The sequence below is a fragment of the Seriola aureovittata genome, chromosome 23, assembly GCF_021018895.1.
Source record: "Seriola aureovittata isolate HTS-2021-v1 ecotype China chromosome 23, ASM2101889v1, whole genome shotgun sequence".
Lineage (NCBI taxonomy): Eukaryota > Metazoa > Chordata > Actinopteri > Carangiformes > Carangidae > Seriola > Seriola aureovittata.
The window spans coordinates 10,289,446-10,313,968 of NC_079386.1; the positions used below are offsets into that span (position 1 = coordinate 10,289,446).

Here is a 24,523-nt window from a genome sequence, read left to right on the forward strand (position 1 = left end):
TGGCCATACAGATGTTTTAATGGCCATCTCCGCATTACTTTTGCTTTCATGTTGTTTGTTTTTATTTATTTTTTTATTACACTTAACATTTGGGCGTGATGAGTTTTATTTTAACACTTGAAGAGATAGGGCTACAGTGTGTACATGTTTGATGTTTGATGGTTTGAAACTTAAATAAAAAATTGTATTGTATTTTATATGGCATAATGCATTACATATATCGTTTATATTATATATTATACACATATTTAATATATATTCAATACGGTATATTGTGTTTATTATTTATACTTATACCTAGGTATCTATATGTATCTTTAATCTGTTTATACAATTGTAGCAAAGATTTTTGCAGTTGCATTACACTTATTTGTTTTGTACATATATATTCAGAGACATATTTGCTTAATTAATTTATATTAAGTTAAGGTAAATAATGTTTAAAGCTTTTAAATGTTATTTCATTTCAGATTGATTTCGTTCAAATAGCTCTGTAGTGGATTTCTTAGCTCTTTGCCCGTCTCTTGTGCTGCTGCAACATTTAAAGTACCCCCAATGATGTGTAAAGTCTTCTATATCATCCTCCTGCATACAAGGGATGAAAAAGCCTTTTCTCCCTTGATTGCTTTATCGATCTAGACTAAACTGAAAATGACAAAATTAACGAAACGACACTGAGAATGTAAAATCACATTAAAACTTTAATGCATCACTCAGTTAATCATTAGCATACACACATTCACACATCACCTTCTGAAATATTTCAGGTAGACAACAACCTGCAGTTTTAACAACCACAAGTAAAGCTTTTAACGGAAATAGGAAAAATTATATCAGTATTTTCCCTTTGAGGAAAACAGTTCAATGTGGAACAGTTATTCTGGAAATATTTCACTTATATGCCCTATGTCATGTCTGTTTATCTCTCAAGAGTCACATTTCTTGTACGACAAATCATCGCACAGTGAAACTGACCTCTTTCATATTCGTCACTAAAACAGCAAAATGTCAACTTTGACAGATTAGGACATACAGTATAAGGAATGCCACAACCAATATTTCAATAGTCAGCACATTTTCTCTCAGTAAAACAATTTGATACTTATTTTCAATTACCAATAATTGGGTCGTGGTTGTTCAGGTGGACTGTTCGTTTGCCTGTGGATTCCAAAAATTACTTTCATGATTTAATGCAAAGACAGACTCAAAACCTTTTCAGGTTTTGTAAATGCTTCGCTAAAATAGTCTCTGTATTCATATATTTTAGAATTCAGTTATCTTTAAAACCAACAATGCTATATCTGTGCTAAGTTACAATATTTCAGTAACAAATGTTTAGTAACTTGATTTAAAATATTTTGATATCATGGCCCCACCTCATACAAGGCAATGCCTTACATAATTTTGAGTATGTGTCACATGTCTTCTTTCATAAATGAGTAAAAGTGCAGTTGCAGTTCTAACACCCTTTGAACTCAAAACGAAGAAGCCATCTTTGGTCAAGTCATGAGGAATAACCTGGCCTTATCTCTTCACCTTAGAGTTTAAAGGTCAACCCTGAGTCACAATCTGTCAAAGGCAGTTAACACATTGGAAAGTGAGTAACAACAAAAAACCGTCAACACAGCCAGGATTTTGGCTAAAAGTCTTTGAGGATAAAAGTAGGAAACTGACAGTCTTTTCAGTGGCAATTGTTATTCTACAGTCCTTCCATAGCGTACAGAAAATGCGATGAGTCTGTGGTATGCACAGCTGAGGAGGATGATTGCCCCTAACACCATACTGCAGATGAGGCTAAAAGCCCAACGAGGTCCTAGGATGGTATAAACCTGGGAGACAAAGACAGGGCCCAATGTCCGTGCACCGCTGCCTGAGGCAGTCAACCACCCCATGTACACACCCTGCAGAAAGCAACAATAAACATCCACATTATGGGTTCTAAAAAGATGCATTAAATAATTATTTTACATTTCAAAATCGAACATTTTCCAAAATGTTGATTTATTTGTTAAAATAACACTTCCATTGCCCTGCAGTCTTCTCACCTGAGGCTTGGGTCCAAGGATTTTGGAATACAGTGTGTAGGACATCACGTTGCAGGCTGGGTATCCCACCCCAATCAAGATGTCAGATGAGATGTACTGGGCTAGGTGTATTGCTGGGGTATACTGGCACCAGGTCTGTTCATATGGGCAGCCTGTAGGCTCCAAAGAGTTGTTGGAGGCTTTTGTGGCTTCAGATATCTGACTGACCAATGAGTTGTTTTTGAGGTCTATATTTTGAAAAGAAAAACAAAATAAGTAAGTGCATTTGAATTCTCAAACAAATAGATAAAACTCTAAATATTATTGCTACTGCACAGCGTTCTGTTCAAACCTCAAAAACAAAGCTGCGTTTTTCAATCAAAAAGGGTAAAAAGCCCAACTGGTATTCAATCACTCCAACACAGGAAACTGAAACTATTTGTGCAATTTAAACAATCCGTACCTGCCCACTGGATTTTGGGGTAATGATTGCCCCATGGAAGCAGTATAAAGAAGCCACAGAATATAATGGCCAAGCCTGCTAGCAACACAGGACGATCCCCAATCCTGGAAAGAAGTAAACATTCCTCGTGTTAAACTCTGGCAAGTTGAGATGTATTTTTATTTAACAGATTCATGAGTAAGGGTACCTTTGAGAAGCCACTTTAACGACCAGAAACACAAGGATGGACTCAAATCCAATGCCGCAGATGATGATGCCATTGTACAAAACAGCTTCTTTCCTTGTCCAGGCGAACATGTCCATGGACAAAGGGGTGGCAATTCTGAAAAATCATGAACATATACAGTCAGGTCTTGAAAATATATGCAGTTGAGTATAAAGATCCTGGCATAAGATAATAAGAACTGTGTGTTGCATTCAGATTTGACTGTTTCTGTACTCTGTAATGAAATACATACGTCTCAAAAACAGCAAAGATGAACATGACAATGAAGAAGAGGACGTTGGAGGTCAGGACCGCTACCTGGTCCATTGTCTCCTCAGTTTCCTCGCTAATGTCGACTCTATCTGCAGGAGAAGAAAGGGGAAGATAAAGGCTTCAACAAAGAAACACTGACCAATATTCTCCAACAGATGCTGTCAATATACACTATCCTCTCTCTCTCTCTCTATATATATATATATATATATATATATATATATATATATATATATATTTAAAAAAAGACAGTAGACAACACATACCTTCTGATGTGTAGTTGATGGCTCGAATGTGTCTTCCATGGTCATCAACACGGTGCTCTCTGTTAGTGAGCATCAAGACAATCCCTGATTAATATCAGTGATGAAATCAAAAGATGATTTGTGACCACTGAGAAGCATGATAAATGAACCATCAGAAGTGTAGCTCATTGAAATTAAATGATTTTGAAAGACATGGTTAGGTTCATTTGGTGCAGTCAAAGTTCCAAAAAATAAATATGCCTACAGAGACACATTGTATGGCAAAGCCGCACCTCAGCACCAGGAGGACCAGCAGGATGTTAATGAGGCCAAATGCTGCAGCCAGTAAAGCAGGGGCAGTGTACATGTTGAGCTGCAGGTCTATGAACTTCACTGTGAAACCATACTCTCCGATGAATGATAGGCATGCCTGAAGAGCTGACATATACAAAGATATGCAAAAGTTAAAAAATTTAATTTGCAACTTCTTCCTTTATTTTCCAACTTCTTTCACAATATAAATGACACTCACAGAATTGCCATTATACTGAGCAGGTTTACATAATCTGAACAAAATATAGCCATCTTTACCTGGTCCCAGGATGAAACCTAGGGCCTGACAGGCACTCATATTCGCCATGGCGCTGGTTCTCTCCTTCAGTGATGTAGCTCCAGCAACATAGGACCTCACCACAGCAACATTCCCTGCAATGAAAAGACCAAATCTAATTTTAGGGAATGTGTGTCACTGACCACATCATCATATGGTAGAACAAAGATACATGTACAGTTTAAGAGCAAACAAGAATGCTACACGTTACCTGCTCCAAAGCCCACAAAAGCTCTGGACATGAGGATGTGGAACTTGTTGTTGGTCTTGGGCAGGTATGCGTAGGCATAGTAGATATTTGCCGACAGGTTGATGAAGATGGAGCACACCAATGGCTCCCTGCGTGGTCGGTAATTAGACCACAGGCCAAAAATGGGTGAGGCAACCATCTGACCAAGACTGTAGGCTGCCACCACCCATCCCAGGAAGCTGGCATTGGCGCTATCATCAATCTGTATGGAACACAGATGAAAACAAAATGTACAATCATGGGGATTGTTAAGTAAATTATCAAATAAACTCAGGAACACTGTCTGAAAATTCAGAATTCGAAAAAGAGTAGAATATTTATTCTTGCAGCAAGGGAACAAGTTACACACAAGAGCTCGCAGTGCAAATGTTCAAAGAATGCAAGATTCACACAGAATTTATACACAGAATATATGAGAGTGACCTCACATTTTTGCTGAAATGAGACAGACACAATAGAGACTCGATTCATGCCTTATCATAGCTAATGCTTGGGTGTAGTGGCTAGGAGGAACAGCGAAGGTCACTGCGCTCCTCTCTGACAACTGTATTTCTATCTCTAGTTCTATTCAGGATAATACAGTTTCCCTTTAAGATGGTTATGTTCATCATAAAGTATCACAATTTTTCCAACAGGGATGATGTTCTACAATGCAAATGAGTCCGATTATTGATGCATGCTCTTATACTTGACACACAACCAGGATGTGCCCAAGTAGAACTGCTTAATTACTCAGTTTTAAATAGTGCACAGGGCAAGTGCAAAACTTCTGCTAAATCCAAAATTAAGTTTCCAAGTTTTTGTAGCTTTTTTCACTTCCCCTTTACCCTGCCAAGATTGCCTTTGAACAGCAAAAACAAAGTAACGTAATTTCACCAGCCAACAATCTTTAAACCAAGAAAAATACTGAGTCATACATACCTTTTGTAAATAGGGCCAAAGTGATGTGATGACAATGGTGAAACCTGAAAGGGTACATAGAATGATTTGCAAGCCAACAAAATGCCAAAGTTATGAATCTTTCAGGGTGCAGAAATGTCATACATACTGTGCGTGTTTAGTGTGTGTTTTGTTTAGTTGGTTTAGATGGAAAATGTGGTTCTGTATGCATCTCTGAGTGGACAAATATAATTGTAAATACTCAGAAACTCAATAAAAATACGGAATATGTTTTGGTGATTCAGAGTTGACCACAGGAAGATTTATGTGATCTGCTCTGTCTTTCTACAGGGATTTCAGAGGCATGTTAAATTACAGAACAGCCCAACTGGCAGTGATTTAGTGTCTCCATCAAGTGACAGGGCAGTTACAGGACAGTCTCTTAATCATTATTCTCCACCTCAATATGGAAGAGACCCCTTTTCCATACATACACAACTTGTTGGGAACCCAATGAAGTGTCTCTGCAATTGACTTTTAATATTGTAAAAGTATAAGTGTTAAAAATCTCTCTAATTCGTAGGGCATCCTCACCTACACTGCTGAGAAACATGGTGAAGTACATGACTCGGATTGACCTCCACCGACTCTTGTAATCGTCATCCTGAGAGTCATCGCTGCAGACAGGCAAGGGGACAAGACAGCATAGGTGGTTTGAGGTTATTGATATGGGCTTGATAAACAAAACAGGCTGAAATACTAGCAAACCAATTTTACCCAAATGGTCTACATAATGCATGGATCACATGCATTACAGTGTTAGTACTAGCACTCCTCCAGCTACCTGTTTGGTAAACAATGCACTTGCAAAGCTCCGTGTTGAATGTTTACTCATCTAAAATTACAGTGGCGAATTTCTCCAGTTAGTGGCTGTTGAACTCTGCACTCACCTGCTTGCATCATCTCTGAGCAATGGAGTGGTCTCTTCGGAGTCAACAAGTTGTGACATTTTAGTTAAAACAGCAACCCAGCAAAATTAAGACGTTGCTCCAGACTTTGGAGATGTGAAACCAGGTCGCTACGTCGCCATTTAGCAGAGGCCAGTCACTGAACTAGACTACTACTTACAACTCTTCGAAAAGCTCTGGTAAGCTAGCTATAGTATCAGCTAATGTTAGCAACTTAAACTATCATTTCACATTATTGTCAAAACGTTAGGTTTACTAACTCCACACATAATGTTAGGTGGAGTAATTTCCAACCGACGTCCATAAACTTCAGTACACCACCTAAAAGCTTACAAAATTGGACTATGATACCAGAGACGGCTAGTCCTATTATCAAGTCAAATAAAGTAAAAAAAAAAAACAGAAACTTCCGGTTACATTTTCAAAATAAACCCAAATCAGAATCGTATCAAAGTAAAATTGTTATTTCATCCCAAAGTGGACCAGTCAATGAAAAGCCAGATTATTTCTCTAAATTTGGCAATACGTAAGACGAACAGTCCAAGAACTGTTTATTCGTTTTTTTGTTTTTGTTTTTTTTGGGGGGTGGGGGTGTGTGTGTGTGTGTGTGGGGGGGGGGGGGGGGGGGGGTTACCGTAACCAACTTTACGCTTTTATTTTGAAGCCAACATCTTATAACGTCCGGGGCCATTTTGGCTTTTGCCTTTTACCTTGACGCAGCAGACTCACGTGAGAATTCACAAACTACATAAACACTGCTGTCCCGTGTTTGCACATGTGTGCAAACAACTCTATTAAAGCACCATGTTTTATTCATCTTTACTAATTTAGGAGAATGCACATAAATGTAAAATGTAATAAACATAAATCAATAAATATTTCTGAGTAAGGATGAAAACTGAAATAAATGTAGTGAAAAGGTGAGGTTTTGAATACAGGCTGCAGATAGTCTGCAACTGGTTCTGCAGTGATTCAGTTCACTGTATATAAATTTACTACATGTTCAAATACATTCATTGATGCTGTTGAGCAAGATTTTTAAATTTAAAGTAGACATCTAAAAATTTAGACTCAGCTTAAACCTCGACATTTCACCAAATCACCAAAATCATGAAGCTGTTCAAGGGTCAGAATCTGAGGTTACAATCACATATCTATGAACTTCTGTCTGATCTATTTCATTTATGTTTTCATCTTCTCGTCGGCATCAGGTTACATCTGAATAAATATATGTAAACATTTCATCTAACAAACAGTAGGTTCCATCCATAACGGAAATAAAAGTCTGCTAAATAATGTGGTCTAGTTGACGACGCTGAATACAATATAATAGTTTTAACTAACTGACTCTTTTCTACATCTCAGACTCTTTCACTGCTCCTACTGCTGCTGTTTTTGTTTTTTTGTTTTTTTTTTAAACAAATAAACGCGCTTTAATGTCACACATTCATCTTTCTGGCTCCACTGGATTAAAATGGAGGCGCTGCTCTTTATTTACCTGTTGCCATGGTGAATCGTTGACTCGGAGATCCATTGCTGATGGCTTTTTATATTCCTCATGCACGCGGTTATCTCAGAGTGAACATACTCAGAGTTGATTGAACTAATTTAGATCAGCTGTTCTGGAACCGAAAACTCAGAGTTTTCCATCTCTGGGTTCATCAAGTCAGAGTTCAGGGTTAGAGTCAGAGTTTGTTAAACCTGCTTTCTGGAATAGACCCCGATTAACAAATCTTCAATTTCTACAGGTCTACTGATGTATTAATGTCTAATGGCTCCTCTCTGCACATCACCGAAGAGGTGCTGCACCCAGCAAGTCTCTGTGGAGTCTTTAATGAGTCGATATATTCACAACTACTTTCTTTATGTGATATTTCTCATCCTGTTATTTTACTTTTCAGTTTTTAATCTTCATTTTTACCATGTTAACTCTGAGCCTCTCCTTGTGACGGCTATTTTAGTAATACTTTTGTACAATACCAATAAAGTTTATATCAAACATACTCAAAAAACATGATTGATAGTAAGGTATTATAAATATGCTGTAGTATCTATACTAGAGAGTTGTGGTGCTGTGGGGAGGTAGTAGTAGATCTTAACTTAATAGTATTGTGGTGGACTAACAAAAGTATATTCAGCTATATACTGAATTTGAAACTGGTTTCTGCATTTTCCCTGCATGTCATTTGCTTGTTGCACTCATTTAATCATCTTCAGAAAACGTCAAGGTCATATAACCAGCTTACCAGATGCAGTGGCTGTTTAGTGTCAGGGTTAGGCTAACCCTAAGCTCATGTTGCCAGTTTAACCCAACTCTGGCTCTACCACTGATTACAGTTGTGCATAGTACAGGTGTACAGGTGTGGAGTGTACTTAAGTTTTCCTTAAGTTATTATTGTACTGAATGGTATCCATATATTTTTTTAATGCTGTTTGTTAATGTCCTTTTCAATGATTGTTGATTTTGAAACGGAAAAATCATTTTATAATGTGTGCGCTCTTTGTGACTGTCAGTTTTTTGAATCAACTCAACCAATCTGAGATCCTGTATTTATTTGTCATTTCTATTTTCTGTTTCACTCTGTCCACAGTGTAAAACTCACTTTACAATCCAGTTTAAGAAAACACAGCAAAATGTCATACACTTTAATAAGTACAGATAGTATTTACAGTATATACACCATAACACAATACTAACTTTATAATCACTACTGTATACTTTTCATAGATTAGGAAGTATTTACATGGTGAATATGACCATATGTTGATTCTGAAATAAAATTTGTTTAAAAATTCTGATACGCAATAAATTCAAGTAGGCGTGCCTTGATACATACTAGTCTGACTATGATCATGGTATAAGAGGTATGCAAGAACCAATTCACAGGTGCATCAGGTGCATCATGGTCCAAGACTTTGAAGAATACTTTTTTTAATACACTTGTCAGTTGGGTGCCATGGGGTGGGGGCACAATGCCAAGTCAATATCAAACACAAACTATACAAGTTTATACATTTCAGTCCTGAAGACAAGTAGTTTTTCTGTGGGGATTTTTAACCATCAGAACCATTGGTTTCTTCATCCAAAGCTTTACACATTCATGTTTGGTCATCAGCCTTCTGTGGAAGCAAATGCTAGACTAAGGACCATTTGTTGTAGCATGTCCTGGTGGTCTAGAGGTCTAAAGCACATACTGCATGACTCCAGACACAATTTCGTTGCATGTCACCTTCTCTCCCCTGTATCTCCTAACACTCTCCACTTCACTGTCAACTATCTAGTAAAAATGACATAAAAAATTATCTTAAAAAAAAAAAAAAAAAGCATTCACTGTGTCTGAACTCATATTCACACTTACAAGTACATCTTGTCCAACCACTTAAAAATACATCTCGGAAACAGACACTGGGCATCCCCGACACTGAGTACGAATGATTCTTAACTGGAGCAACCCATGTGTTTCTTAGCTTAGTCACTTTTATTACACTACTCCCTTATGACCAGAGTGATGAGACTGGGAAAGCACCTAACTTCAGGTACTGTATCCATGAAAGAAAGAAGGAGAAGCGGCTCTCCACCATGGCCAAGAGTTTTCCTCTTCATTGTGATTGCTGGTGGTTTGTACATTGTGGTTATGTGTCCTCTGCCACCTCTTTGTTTTGCTCTAGCAGACTGCGGCGGCGCTTTCCCTCCTCCCCTGCTTCTTCAGTAGCTGGATGCGGTTGTGGACGTAAAACTTGATTGCCCTCCAGTCTCGCTGGTTGCTGACCAGCAGAGGGCAGAGTTCAAGGCAGCGCTCACAGTCTGCCTTCGCAGGGACACGCAGCTCCATGAGGTTTCTCTTCAGGTGTGTCTCCACTGCTACACGCTCCGCCTCTGACCAGGGACGCTTCAGCACTCCACGCTTCCCTATGAGACAGAGGAGGTGTTACTAAGTGTAAATCAATGATGATGCTTGGAAGTCACAGACTGTTACTGACTGATGATTACCTGATTTGGGTGGAATACATCGCCTCTTATGGACATTGGCTATCGATGGGGTAACTGGAGAAGGGATGGGTGCTCTCTTCTTCCGTGGTGGTCGGCCCGGTCCTTTCTTCTTCACCATCACCTCAGCCTTCTCTTTAACTTCCTCCTTTTCTTCTTCTGCCTCAGAATCCTCTGAGAAGGAGTCTGCTGAGTTTCCAGACATGACTGAAGGACAGATAAAACATTAGGTAGTTAATTCAAATCTAATGACTGACATACAGCTTAACATATTCTAAGCAAAGAGTTCAACTGCAGTACTGTTACTTATTAAAAACATTTCTTAATGAAATGGTGCAAACTAGTAAAATCTGGCTGTAATCTGCTTTGCTACTTTGCTCAGCTCTAAAATGAAATGTAATAATGCAGCCGTTGAAACGTCCTGGATTTGTACTAGATTTGTGATATTCCATATCCCAAGTGTGTTTTGTAGTATTGTAGCTTTTTGAACTTAAAAGGGGACACTTGAAGGGAATGAATGAATGTGTTATTGTTATTACGCAATGCAGATAGTTTTAGTTTTATTTTCACGTTTTCAAATATCCACTAATGAGATTTTTGTTGCAAGAAAAAAAAATGTGTGCACTGAATTTTGAAAAATAGAAAAACTACACCTGATACCGTAATAACAATGTCTCTTTTCCAGAAAAAATCTGGAAACTCCACAAAGCTTACTGTGAACATTTTACTATTTTCTGCCTTATATGAATTTTTTTTTTAATTAGGATTATTGGACCAAATGCTATTCACCAGTCATGCTTTTTTTATTTGACCCCTCTAAATTAATTTAAGTGGCTGACATTCCTTCCACAGTCCAATACATATTAATACTTCCACTTTAAAAATAACAATGTGTTCACTTAACATCACTCAAAACAGATGTTTGGAGTTCAATCTTACCAAAGGTTCTCAGAAGCAGAACCTGACATGAATTGAACACTGCATGCATGAAATACCTGCTGATGGGCCCAGGGGTCTATTCTTTTTTTACTGAAAAAAGAAAATATATAATGCAACATCTTACCGTCCAACTCAAGGCAGATGTGCTGCAGGCTCATTCCTCTGAAAAGCACACCTTCCCTCTCTCCGTAAAGAACAACACGACCCACACGACCCATGAGTGCAGGATCACGTATGATAGTGGAGCAGTTCTGGGTCACGTGGTACTCTCGCTCCAGGAAGTCCTCCAAGCGTTTGGTAGCTCCGCCCTGGCCCTGGCCCTCACCCTCCTCTAACAGTAGCAGTTGGGTAAGGATGGCTACCTGTCGCCGCACTCGCGTTGCTGTCAGTGCTCCGGGGTTCTTGGCCCCGCTGGCTCGTGCCAGGTTTCTCAGGAGGTCCGTGCCCCGGAGAGGGGTAGCAGGAGAATGGTATGGCCGGGAGAAGACATAGGGGCTCTCTGGGTCAACACCCACGTTGGGGCTGGTTTGAAGAAGCAGGTCCAGGCAGGACTCACAGTGTGGCGGGAGAATAAGCGGCTGGATACGACCACGCTTCCCTAAAACACCAGCCCGCGGGAGTTGACTGAGGACCTGGCGCTCAAAGGGTGACAAGAGGGCTTCCATGCCAGAGGGGGAGCTGGTGCTGGTGCTGGTGCTGGTGCTGGTGCTGGTGCTGGAGCTGGAGCTGCTCTGTGGGGTGATACGGTTGCGGTAGTCCTGGATAGTGAGCTTGGCCACCTCACATTCACGGTGGCGGTTGTAGAGGATGAGCAGGGAGAGGCTGGAATGGCAGAGCAGGCGCCAGGCCTCAGCAGAGTGAGGTGAGCGGGTTAAAGACAGGAAAGAGGAGTGCTGCTGGCGGCGGAGGTACAGGACCAGACAAGAGAGGGAGGAGAGCAGCGGTGACATGTGATGTCTGTGTGTGCTGGAAACACAGAGAGAGAGAGAGAAATAGCAGTTGTAATCACGATGCACCACCCAACAATGTTACCAATAAATATGTAATGGGAACAAAAGTGTATCAGAGACAACCACACCTTACAATCTCTCCATTTTTCTCCTCTGGCACATCTTCTTCCCCTTCTGCACTAAGCTCCAGATCTTCATCTGGATCTATATCTGGCTCTGGAGTGGGAGGTGGAACCAGTTCCTCTTGACTTCTTGAGCTCTCCACCTCCACCTTCTGCGGCTCTTCTTGCTTTTCTCTCTTCATCCTCCGACCCCTTCGGGGAGTAGACGGGGGAGGTGGTGATGGACTCTTTACCCGAGACACCATCGGGGGTGTAGGGCGTTTTGCCGCGGGCGGTGGTAAGCTTGGCCCCTTCTTGGCGGCTGCAGGTTGAGCTGAAGAAGGCGGTGAAAGTGAGAGGGAGAATGAGACGGCACCTGTGCTCGAGCGAGTCGCTGGTGATTCCCTCTCCCTGGAGAAGAGAGAGGGCGGTGCGGGGTTTGAAGCGGAAGGCTGAGGGACAGCAAAGGAATGACTGTGAGAAGCGGCGGTGGAGGACGATGAGGGTTGAGGGTGTGTGGCGCTGCCATTTGAAGAGTTGTGCGTGTGGAGGTGTGCCAGCTCCATGGCTGTTCTGACCTCAGGCTGGTTGGCGTGGTGTTTCTCCAGGTGCCGTGCCAGAGAGCGATAGTGGCGGCCGCAGTACGGGCAGTGCTGCCGCCGGCTCACTGTGGCACCGCTGGAGCTGCCAATGTTTATGTTAATGTTATTGTTGATGTTGGTCGTCGGGGGTGCCAGAGTGCTGACTGGGGGCTGGGACTGGGATCTGACTGGGGGTGCAACAGGTGCTGGGCGGGAAAAGGAAGAACATGGACGCCCAGGTCCTCTGGTGGAGGTGGGCGCGCTCTTCTTCTTTGAATTGACAGCAGCTGGCAGCTTGCGCTTCTTGCGGCGGCGCAGCATCCGGCCACGTATTTCTTCAATTTCCTCCTCTTCATCATCGTCATCATCATCGTCATCTTCCTCCTCTTCGTCCTCCTCACGATCAGAGTCACTGGGTTCAGAGTGGGTGAGTGGGGAGGATGAGGGTGATAATGACCAGGAGGGGGTAAGGTAATCAGACACAGAGAGGGACAGTGGGTGCGGACCAGCCTCATCCTCCTGGTGAGAGACAGATTTCAAATTCAAACCAAACCATTAGCTCAACATGTAGCTTCATTACAGGATCTACATTTTCATTACACTTGAAGTTAAATGTTAATAGCAATTTTGTTGTCCACAAATCCTGTGTAAAAACAAGTAATGTGTCAGTCCATTTCACAGAATACTTTGACTTTCCTTCCCACAGGTTCCTACTGAAATCTCACAAATACATTGTTTTAAGATCATGTAGTACATTTTTGGGGACTATTTTCTCCCACAATTTTGGTGCATGAGCATTAACAGCAGCAGGATTGTGTATAAAAGATCAACTCAAAATAAACTACAGCCTTTGGCTTCAAAGGCAACACCTGTTAAAATGATCAATTCATTGTTGGTTTTGGTCTTTTCATGGGATTTGTTGACAAAAAAAAATACGGACTATCACCAGACTTGTCCTGTAATCGTTCCTTGTCCACTTTATCCCAGTTATCATCAAGTGAGTTGCTCACCATTGCATTCTCGCCCCAGTCCGTCAGGCTGTAGTCCACTGTGATCTCCTCCCCTTTGGCGATGTCTCGGATTGCTATGACAACCAGCCGCACCTGGGTCCCACAGTGGACCTCTCGAATGCGGCAGTTGGGTGGTGGATGGAAGAGCACAGGCCCCCGAACACCACTCGCCCCTTCCTCACCCAACTCTGGCACACTGAAAAATATAAAAATTATGTTAGCAAGATGGATCCCAGACCTAAAAAGCAGCAGATCACAGTGAACATGGTCAGGGTGCTCCTTACCAGAGCTGAGTGGGATCAGGCAGGTAGTAGGGACTGCCAGGTGGAGGGAGGCGGTCTTCTGCGCCCTCTGGGTACTGGCCATCACCTGGGACACAGTAGACAGTTGATTCTAGCATATTTTAACAGCTTCATCAACAACCACAGGCCTTGTGTTTCTCCTTACTACAATACACTCCTGAATAAAACATAGCACACTTATTTTCCATAAGCACCAGAGTGAATTAAAACCCCCAACAGCATGTGGCAAAGTGTGTGTTTGTGTGTGTGTGTGTGTGTGTGTGTGTGTGTGTGTGTGTGTGTGTGTATTTCTATATATACCTGGGCTGTAGCTGTGTTCTGACATGCTCTCCTCCTCCTCATCTTCTGTTACATACGCTCGGTCACACACCTTCACAGGTGTCCCCTTCCTTTTTCTCCCACACACGCGGCTGTAAAAACAAGACCAGGGCTTCGTTTAGCACAATGATACATTCAGACAAAGCAGTACCTAAGACTTTCCTGGAAAGTCTAAGGTATCTTAAGTATCCGGGTGGAAGGCAGCCCAAATGGAGCGGAGCATGTGATACCTGTTGCAAAGCAATGCTTCAATCTGATCACAGAGCCTTTCTATCAGGTGGATGACTCATCCACTATAACAATAACGCTATAAACTACTTGCAGTGGTGACCACGGTGTGTTTCTTCTACTTCAGAAAAAAATGTAATGCCTTTGATTTGACAGGCAACAAAAACAAAGCCATCTACAGGTGTTGCAATTTAGAGCTGAAACTATGAGTCTATTAATCAATTAATTGATCAACAGAAGAATAATCAAACTATTTTGATAACTGATTGTTTCATTGGTTTTGCAAGCAACAATGGTGACACAATACCAAATATTCTGATTCCAGATTTTCTAACGAGATGATTTCCTGCTTTTCTTTTTCAAATATAATTTCAAACTAAGAATTCTTGGGTATTCAGATTTTTGGTCGAACTGAGGATGTCATATTCAGTTCTGCAAAGTGATAGCCATTTTTGGTGTTTCATAGACTAAATGATTATCTGAAAACATAGTCAGCAGATTAATCAGTAATGACAATAGTCTTTAGTTGCAGCCCTAATTGAATTTATCTTGATGTAAGACAAGAAAAGGCAGCAAATCCTCACAATTAAACGTCTTTGGAATGTTTGGTGTCATTGTTTGAAAAATTACTCATAGATTGAATCAATTAATTTTTCTTTTGATTAACTCATCCATTCGAGCCCAATAAAAATACATTTTACTGCCTGTATAATGACCGTAGTCCAACCGCCATTCTTGACTTAACATTAAGTTACAGAAGAATTTATTCTAGCACATTATGTTGGTTTACTGTCCTTGCAGCAAGTTTAACTGGCAATCCATGTGTAAATCAGCCCAAAATAGAAGAGATGTGGTAATCACTGACCATAACTGTTCTTCTGTAAACAGACAACCGGTGTGGAAGCTATGATTTCAGCTATCTCGATTATCATTATGATTTTTAATCAAAATATTGAAAATGGCCCCACCCCTTTCTACAATCACGTCATAGTGTATAAGTGCATTTACACAAGAGTGATTGCCACAACAAAGCGTGCTTAAATCACTGAGTCTGGTGACAGCCCACTGTTTTCAGGTGCATTTTGGTGGTGGTCAGCAACTTTGTTTACTCAAAGCAAAACTAGCCACGAGTCATAATCTGCACCAGCTGAACAGTCAGGCAGCGTTGGGAGCGTGAATATACTGACATTGTTGAATAATATGTTCAGGGATCTGGAGTCTAAGAAATCAGACATACAGCAGGGATTATCGACAAGAGAGCAGATCACTGATCGGCGAGGTTACATTGATGATTTAGGTTGGGTGCATGCTAACATTAATGCTAAACTGTGGCTAGCCTGTTAGCTTCTAGCAGCTAACGTTAGACTTCTTTGCCGTCAAAACATCAAAAATGAAAGGCTGGTGATTAAATGCGAATCGAGGCGGGTACTGGAAGACGCAACCTCATAGGACACAACAGCTGTAACCAAAAAGCACTTCTCCGGCTACGTTTTCTGCAACATTACGGTGAAATCATGCACGCGAATAAAGGCTTCTAACGTTAACTAAACAAACGCGCACGCTTGCAGCGGCGCGTGCGTCTCTGGCTCTTGCATTTTGCTCACAAATCCCTGGTGAAAACAACCCCGCGCGGCGGCAAACCGGAGGCTCGCCGCGCTCACTCACCCCCGTGGCGGCGGTGGCTTGCTCCCATCCCCGTCGCTGTCGAGGGTCGGTGGCTCCCGGTAGTCAAAAGGCGACCGTACATTCTCCGCCATTAGGACTCCCTTCGCTACCTCTCGCGCTCCGGTAGATTGCACAACGCGCATGTGCACAACATCCTTTGGGGTTCTAATGGTAAAATGGGGTGCACCCACCTCTGAGGAAAGTAAAGGCCTATTATAACATCAAGCCTCATAATTAATGGATGCACAAGTCGAAAATACAGTATCGTAGCTATTCAGTAGAACGTGATATTTCATGCAATCACGAGGAAGTGAAAGTAAATCAATGCTTTGCTTTTAATCAGGGCAGTCTCCAGTGGTGGAAAGTAACTAAGTACATTTACTTAAGTATTTAAAACTGTACAGTACAGTGTACAGTTTTGAGGCACTTGTACTTTATTTGAGTATTTCCACTTAATGCTATTTAATACTACTACTCCACTAGATTTCAGAGGCGAATTTTGTATTTTTTTTTTTAACTCCACTACATTTATGTGATCATTTTAGCTACAGTTACTTTTCTGATTAAGATTTTATCATTAAGATTTTACATTAAAAACACTGTTAAAAATTAAATTATTGGTTTCTAACCATTTTCACACATGACAAGTTAGTAAAATACAGTGTCAAGTTGGAGATCATTGTCAAGTTTTTAGCAGTTTAAATTTCTCAGAGGGTTTAATAACTTTAATTATCCTAAATTTCAAAGTCAAAGATTAGATAAACATCTCAGACACCCTATCTCTAAAACCAGTGGTGGAATAAGTATTGAGATCCTTTACTTAATTAGAAATACCAGCACAATAATCCATTACAAGTCCTCCATTCAAAATCAAAGTAAAAGTAAACACAGTTACCACAGCTGTCAAAAAAATGTAATGGAGTAAAAACTACAAAAGTTCAGTTTCCTTCCTGTCCCTTCTCTTCCCTTACTCCTATTTTCCTTCAACCAAGAATGCAATATTTCCAAAACCTTTATCGACCTGAAATTGTTCCAGAATACAGAAAACAATTGACACTGAGGGAAACATCCAGGGTAGTGTTACTGCTAATGGTACCATAGGGATAAATCTTTTTCTTTTCTAACTGTTATGTATAGCTTTCTCATTGCTCCCGTTTGGCCCTTTCTCTCTCACAACATGGGAGAAGTACCTTTGCTGTTGGATGTCGATCTTAAAAAATGGCCTTGGAGATTCGCCCATTATTTCATCATTAACTTTTTACATCTAATATGCAGCTGCATTTTCCCCACCTCAACTTGAAGAGCAGACACAGGAGTTGTTCGAAAGCACCACAACAAATTCTCAAAGCTTGAGTTTGAACCACTTCCTTTAATGAGGTTTTTGTTGCTGAACCATAAGTAATACACGCATGGTCTAACACGGATCTACACAGAGCTACAAAAATATTTTTATTGCAAATCTTCTCGTACCCCATTCTGACCATGTCATGCCCTGATGAGTACCGTCATCTACCATCTATGTTCATGATAAGTCTGTCCTGATTCTGATTTGAATAAATATATCAAAGTCTTTAATCCAATTATGTATTCTACCTGCTATTCCTATCCTACTTAATTTCATCATTAATCCCTCCTCCCAAACATAGCATATGCCTGTTCTACATAAAAAACTGTCATTACAAATTCTTTACTAATTTGAACTTTCTAAATCTGTTTTCTGACAAATAGCAAGGTCCATGGTTCCTCTACCACTCCTAAATCCACTCTGATGGTGTGACAGAATTCCTCTACTTTCCATATAACATACTAGTCTTTCTGTAATATTTCTTTTCATTATCTTTCCTATATGTGACGTCAGTGCTATCGGCCTATTGTTTGTTGGACTTGATGGGTCTTTCCCTGGTTTCCTGATAGGAATGATCACTGCCTCTTTCCAACCAGTTTGAAAGTTCCCCACTTCCCATACTTTATTATATTACAAACTTAGCAGCTTCATAGATGATAAAACACCTAAGTGCTTATGTAGTAAGGCATAAAAATGACAAAAGTCATCATAGTATAGTAATACATAAAACCTCCTGTTATAGTATGGCATAAAACGTCATAAAAACATCATAGTATGTTAAGACATAAAAGGTCATAAAAATGTCATAGTATGGCAAGGCATTAAACCACATAGTATATTAAGTTATGAAAATGCCAAAAAACATCATAGTATAATAGGGCATAACAATGGCAAAAAAAATCATACTACAGTATGGCATAAAACATCATTAAACAATTGTAGTATAGTAAGTGTGACAACTGTCTCCACCTCTGTACCTGTTGCTTCCTGTGTGTGGCTGCTTCCTTTACAGGTACTAGAGGTGGGTGTGGCAAAGGATTGTCAGTACCTGGGCTCATCAGCAGACCTGGCACACCTGGGCCCTGTGTGCTTGCGCTTTTAAAACCATGTTGGAGCTCAGTTCTGGTTCTCTCTCCTCCTTGAGGCACCCATTTGGTTGGCATTTGGTTTGTTGTTGTTTCTTTTGCTGCACCATTCAACATTGCATTTACACTCTTCTTCACTCATGCACCCACTTACACTGCTGATTTTACAGATTACTCATACCATTGTTAGTTTAGGTTCTTCTTCTAGATTTATTGTCTTCTTTCTTTCAATAAAACATTTGTTATTTGGCTTGTTTGTGTGCATCTTCCTCTTTTGTCATGGCCGTGTGGCCCGGTTTGTGACATAAAGCATAGAACGACATAGTATAGTAAGTCATAAAACTGCCAAAAAACGGCATAGTATGGAAAGGCACAATAAACAACATAGTATAGTGAGGGATACAAATTTCAAAAAACATCATAGCATAGTAAGACATAAAAAGTCAAATAAAACGTCATAGTATGGTAAGGCATTAAACGACATAGTATATTAAGGCATAAAACGTTAAAAAAGTCATAATATGATAAGGCATCAAATGACATAGTATAGTAAGGCATAAAATGTCAAAAACCATCATAGTATATTAAGGCATAAAAGGTCATTACAATGTCATAGTATGGCAAGGCATCAAACAACATAGTATAATAAGTCATAAAAATGCCAAAAAACGTCATAGAATAGTATGGCATGAAATGTCATAAAAACATCATAAATGTTAAGGCAAAGACAACACATCTTAGTATTGCCCTCTTAATTTCTTTCAAAGTACTACACATGTACTCTTAATATCATCCCTTCCCTCAAGAAGTCCAGGATGAGGTTATCTTGTCATTACGCTTCCTCTCTTCTCCTCCTCAGTCAAGTTATCAGGACTATAGATTTGAATAAGTGCCTTTGCTTTCATGTCTACCTTCTCTTCATACATACATTCCTGCTTCCTTCTCCATTTTCAGTGCTCGATACTGCCGCCCCTTTCTGATTGGCTGATTAGCAGCTTCTAGTAATGTTGTTTTAAACTTTTTTTATTTACATCTAGTGTATGGCTTTCTGTCTCACATATGTAGTTAAACACTTCCCATTTTGCACTGCTAAATACACACTTCCCATATATTTCTCATTGTTTCTTATTTATTTGTAACACTAGAAAATGATCACTCCCCACTGATATTTCTTCTGCTACATCCCACCCACATATCCCCACTGAACTTCTGGATACTAAGGTTAAATCTAGCATTAGAAACCTGGCGATCTAACAAAGTGTTTCTTGTGCGCTCTCTAATCTATTCCTGATTTTCTTTGCACTGATCCAGGCAAAATTATTTCTTCTTTTCTCCCTTTCTCTCACTACCTTGTTTTATCTCCATGCTATCATCACTATCAACTCTGTCAGAATCTTCCCACTCTGGTCCATTCACAAGACTATTGTGTACAGCATTTGAATGGAATTACTAATTACTTATAGCTCTTTCTAGGAAATTTCTGTGGAAATTATTAGCACATTGATGAGAAATAAAGGCCATTGCCAACAAAATACAAGGGTTAAGATTGCGTTTAATTTTCAATGCACATCCATTTATTTATCACAGAGATAAAAGAAATGCATGACATTTAGAAATTCACAATGCCAGCAAGTCTGGAAGTCACAACTCATTCACGCAGTGACTGTGTATGCTGTGTCAGGCCTTTAACACCACAGTGAATTTGTTGTGGTGCCATGTGTTTGATACTTTTTGCAACAGACAGTACAATCCTACCATAAAATATTAGTCTAACACAGAGGTCCTCCAACATTGTTTAGCTTCCAAACGAGGGTATGGCAGAGACAATTTGAGAACCACTGCTCTAATAGTTCAAACTTGTGAACAGTGTAGCAGCACATTCAAGTATGACATCAGGAGAGAACTTGGTGATCAGAGCAGCACACATGACACTTGATCATCACAGATTGTGCCAAACAATAAACTATACAAGCATTCAGAATATGAAAACATGAAATATGATATGGAATTATTTAGATTAGGTATGCTAATAATGTGGTACATTAAGAGCTAAAATGACCTATTAAAATAGCAAAGGGTTACAGATTCAGCTGCACATCAGTCACAGTTTATCAGTCATGTATTTTTGGCTACATTCTAGCAGTTAGTAGATTTTGGAGTGTTATGAACAGCAGATATTTAGTCATCAAAGGTCAATCCACTTAAATAAAATAAATTACACACTGTATACAAAAGAAGACATTTTCAAACAGTCTAACTCTGCCACTGCAAAGCAAAGCAAAGCAACCTTTATACAGTTTAAAGTCTGCACTCATTTCTTTGTCAAAGGAAATAGCAACTGTGGCAAACCAGAGGTCATTTTAGCACTTGCTGTGGAAATACCAATGTCTGGGAAAAGCTGTCTACTGGGCTTTATTAAAGGAGCTTAGTTGTGATTTTAGTTAAGCAGTACATTTTAACCTCTAGTGTTCACAGACAATATTCCACATTACTTCATATTTAATTTGGAATAAGTAAAAGGGAAAGCTGGCTGTTAGTGTTGAGTGAGTTCATACATGTTGTTAGATTTAAACAAAAGAAAATTAGATCTCCTCTGTTCCTTCCCTCTCTGTATGTAAGACATGGAGGGTCTGCACTGCATGGTCAGCCCAGTGGATTAGCTCCATCAGCACTTGATAGGTCCACATTTTGAGGCCAAAAACTCCCCCTGCACCATCAGTTTCCTACACAGAAGAGAGAAAGTCAACATCAAATGCCTTTCATTATACCGAGATACAGTACAAAAGAAAAGAAAAGGTGTTTATTGGATAAGTAAGCTAACGTAAAAAGGTGTTTGTGTTAACCTCACACAAATATACATTTTATAAGCAACTATCTAGTCTCATCGTGCTATGTTAAAAGTTTGAGAGCTAGGGGAGATCCAGCAGATATGGAGCAGCAATTCATTTGAAGTCATATTTCTGTCCACTTGATGTATGCAAGTCCTATACTTTTTAGCTCTAATGTTGGTCTCCACCAACTCCTTGGAAAAATATCTGGCTCTATAGCTGCTAAATGTTCCACTATGTTCACCAGCTAGTCTCTCACTATATCTCTCTGCTGATTGGTGCTGGGCAAAGAGCATACAATGGGCTTGCAGAACCTTTTTGTTGAAAACTGCTGTCTGCTGCAAACAAAAACAACATCATGGAAGCCATGAGAGTGAACCAAAACAACAAAACAAAACAAAACAGTTTGAAAGATGCTAAAACAGAGTTGGTTGATAATTCTCTGTGGGTTCATCACTACTAGTGACACCTTTTGCATCATTTAATCTATTGTTAATAAAGAAATATTGATTACAACACAGTTAAACTGCTATATCTAGATTGAGTTAATTATATGAATCTTTGTTCCCAACATCAGCCACATTTACATAATGGTGTTAATCATGTAATATAGGGTTTAGTCACAGCCTTGTTGAAGCTTTAAATTTTCCATTTGACAATTATGTTATTAAGATGTCAGAGACCAGGTAGCTTGGATATCCCCTGCTTTGTGGGGACCTTTTGTGCTGAATGCTTGTGTCAGATCTGATATAGTTTAGCTAATTGTAATGATACCATAATAAATGCATGTAACTTAAACATGTAGGTGACAAAAATGTATTTCATGGAGAAAAGGAGGGTTTCTTCTCACCTGACTGACATAGGGGCTGTATACATTTACACTATTGTCTTTTTTAGTGGTAATGACGCAATATTAAGTTATTGTTATGTAATTTGTTATATAAAAAACAAACATATTTTTAAAATACTGATAATGCACGACCCTTTCTTCTGCTTTCCTGTGTTCAATTCATTTGAATTTGTCATATAAATATGTTATTTGACAGTATAGTGAACTACATTTAATACTGCAACTATGTAACTGGAAGATGAATGCTACTGATGTTTGATAAATATCACTTTCTCGTAACCATATGAGAGGACCGCTAGCTAACTAATTATAACAAATACTTTACCTCATTACACTGGTGGTCAGGGGTGACTTCCAGGGTCTTGTCCTCAGTCTCAACCAAATCTTTGGTGCTGTGGAGCAAGTGCTCCAGCCGGACTTGGACGGTCTTCCTCATGGTCTCATAGTCGCCCTCCAGATCACCCCATTCCTCCACCTCCTTCAGGATGACACAGTGGAGCAGCCCCAAGCACCGCCGCAGAGCTGAATGCAGCAACTGCACCTTCTCCTCGGTGCTGGGCTCCTCCGAGTCCGGGGACAGGGACACGATGCGTCTGCCGTCTGGGGTGTGGTCCACTAAGAAGGTCTCCTTTGCTTTCTGGAAAGGATGAGAAATATAGATCTTTTTTTTATGACTGCAAAGCAGACAGATACAAGGTGCTACTGGCCTTGTACTTGTACCTTTAATCTTATTCTAGATCAATTGCAAATTGAACCCAAAGTGAAAATCGCATTGATTGTATTGATTAATTAAAATGTACTCTAAAAAGGAAGATGAGGCACAGAAGCATGACAGCAGGAAAAAAATCCAATGCACTCTATCCATTAGGGGGCCCCAGGGAAATGGGGAAGAGGTGGGGGCGTCTTTTAGTGTAATTACGCTCTGCACCACAGCATCCCTTCAACAACACACAAGTGCATAGTGGTGCATATTAAAAGTATATCCAGTAAAAGTCCCACATGTAATTCAAATGCGACAGGTAGCTAGCTGCCTCACAACAAAAACATGCTCGCAAAAGCCCCAACTAACGGGAACGGGAGTGTATCCCACCGCCTGACGAGTATGAGGTAAGCATAACGAGTGTGCAAACTGATAACTCACATATAGCTGGAGCAGATGAGTACATTCGTGGTGCAGTAGACGGGCGAGAGCCACCGCTCTCCCCGTTCGCGACCGGCCAGTCACCGGCGCGTCCAGCACGGTTATCGTCTGCTCCTCCTGCTCTGCCATTTGCACTCCAGCCCTGTTTATATAGGTGGGTTAGCCGCGAGCTGGATGAAGACCGAGTGGAGAAATATCTCCCTCCCCTCCAAGGTCGTAAATATTGGCACAGAAACAACGTGTCGCGGAATCTTTTTTGGATACTTCAGCGGTTTGAGCACGAGCCGAAGGTCCTCACAGCGACTGTCAGTGCAGCGTGTTTATGTCGGTGTTCATGTTGGCATGCACGCGACCAGAGGGGATTTAATTGGTTCCGCAAGCCACAGGGGCGTTTTTAGGGGGACGCACAGGAGGGCCTTTTTTGTCCCAAAAAACGTCACCGTGTGGCCCACCCATCCTTCCGCAAATAATAAAAACTCTCATTATTGGGGTAGTTTTTTTCAGCCACTGCAAGCTAGTATGGAAAACCACAAGGGGTGCAGCATATGATATTTCTGACCAATAGAATAGGCAGTTAATCTAAAAAATTGACACATACTGCAAACCACTTTTTAGTAAAGAGTACAGAGAACAAAAGCTCTGGTACCCACGTTTTGCATCGTCCCTATGGAGAATTATGATTAATTTTTTATGGAAAGATATTTTCCAGATTCATAATTTATGACATTCACTCATTTAAAAACATGTTTAGAAAATGTGTTATTTGGAATCTAAAATTTTTATCAACACATTGACAAATATAAGGCAAAAGTGAATTTAGTTCATTTAAAATTGGCAAAATACCGTATCCAAAAAACTACATACACCTTTTTATTACCCTGCAATCACACCCAATCTTCTCCTCAAAGAATAATAAAGTTATTAGCAATTACATTTTTGTTTGTTTTTTTGTGGATGTTTTCATGTAAATACACCATCCTGGCCATTGTTGTAAATAAAGTTGGAATAAAAATATGTAATAGAAATTTCGTTTTTTGTCAGATGAAATAAGTGTAAAAATGTAAGATTCTTAGTTTACGTTTGTAAATGCGGGATTCCAGTTTTTTTCTGGAATTTTCTAAAAACACTTATTCACTTTGTCATTATGTATTATTGAGTGTAGATCGATGGGTAAAAATGTCAATTTTAATCATGTACATGTGAATCTACAACACAGTAAAGTGTGCAAAAAGGGAAGGGGTCTGAGTACTTTCTAAAAGATAAGTAAAAGTTAAC

The 24,523-nt window shown here is 40.0% G+C and overlaps 3 protein-coding genes across 3 annotated transcripts; all 3 read right to left on the minus strand.

Annotated features, from left to right (window-relative positions):
* Positions 1–683: 683 nt before the first annotated feature.
* mfsd8 (major facilitator superfamily domain containing 8) lies at positions 684–6,301 on the minus strand. Its single transcript, XM_056369987.1, has 12 exons — positions 5,900–6,301; positions 5,544–5,626; positions 4,992–5,035; positions 4,032–4,272; positions 3,802–3,915; positions 3,504–3,648; positions 3,232–3,290; positions 2,946–3,054; positions 2,675–2,809; positions 2,488–2,591; positions 2,046–2,272; positions 684–1,901 (listed from the first exon to the last, which is right to left on the minus strand). Exons 1-12 carry the CDS (start codon positions 5,956–5,958, stop codon positions 1,695–1,697), a joined length of 1,527 nt encoding a protein of 508 aa, XP_056225962.1. The 5' UTR covers positions 5,959–6,301; the 3' UTR covers positions 684–1,694.
* A 2,248-nt stretch (positions 6,302–8,549) lies between these two features.
* Positions 8,550–16,150, minus strand: LOC130164833 (uncharacterized). The gene is made up of 8 exons (XM_056369821.1): positions 16,000–16,150; positions 14,089–14,198; positions 13,771–13,855; positions 13,487–13,682; positions 11,923–12,995; positions 10,969–11,810; positions 9,909–10,112; positions 8,550–9,827 (listed from the first exon to the last, which is right to left on the minus strand). The coding sequence occupies exons 1-8, from the start codon at positions 16,140–16,142 to the stop codon at positions 9,583–9,585; spliced, it is 2,898 nt and encodes a 965-aa protein (XP_056225796.1). The 5' UTR covers positions 16,143–16,150; the 3' UTR covers positions 8,550–9,582.
* A 3,811-nt stretch (positions 16,151–19,961) lies between these two features.
* cntf (ciliary neurotrophic factor) lies at positions 19,962–23,645 on the minus strand. Its single transcript, XM_056368510.1, has 3 exons — positions 23,249–23,645; positions 22,433–22,744; positions 19,962–21,152 (listed from the first exon to the last, which is right to left on the minus strand). The coding sequence occupies exons 1-3, from the start codon at positions 23,375–23,377 to the stop codon at positions 21,012–21,014; spliced, it is 582 nt and encodes a 193-aa protein (XP_056224485.1). The 5' UTR covers positions 23,378–23,645; the 3' UTR covers positions 19,962–21,011.
* Between the last annotated feature and the right edge of the window lie 878 nt (positions 23,646–24,523).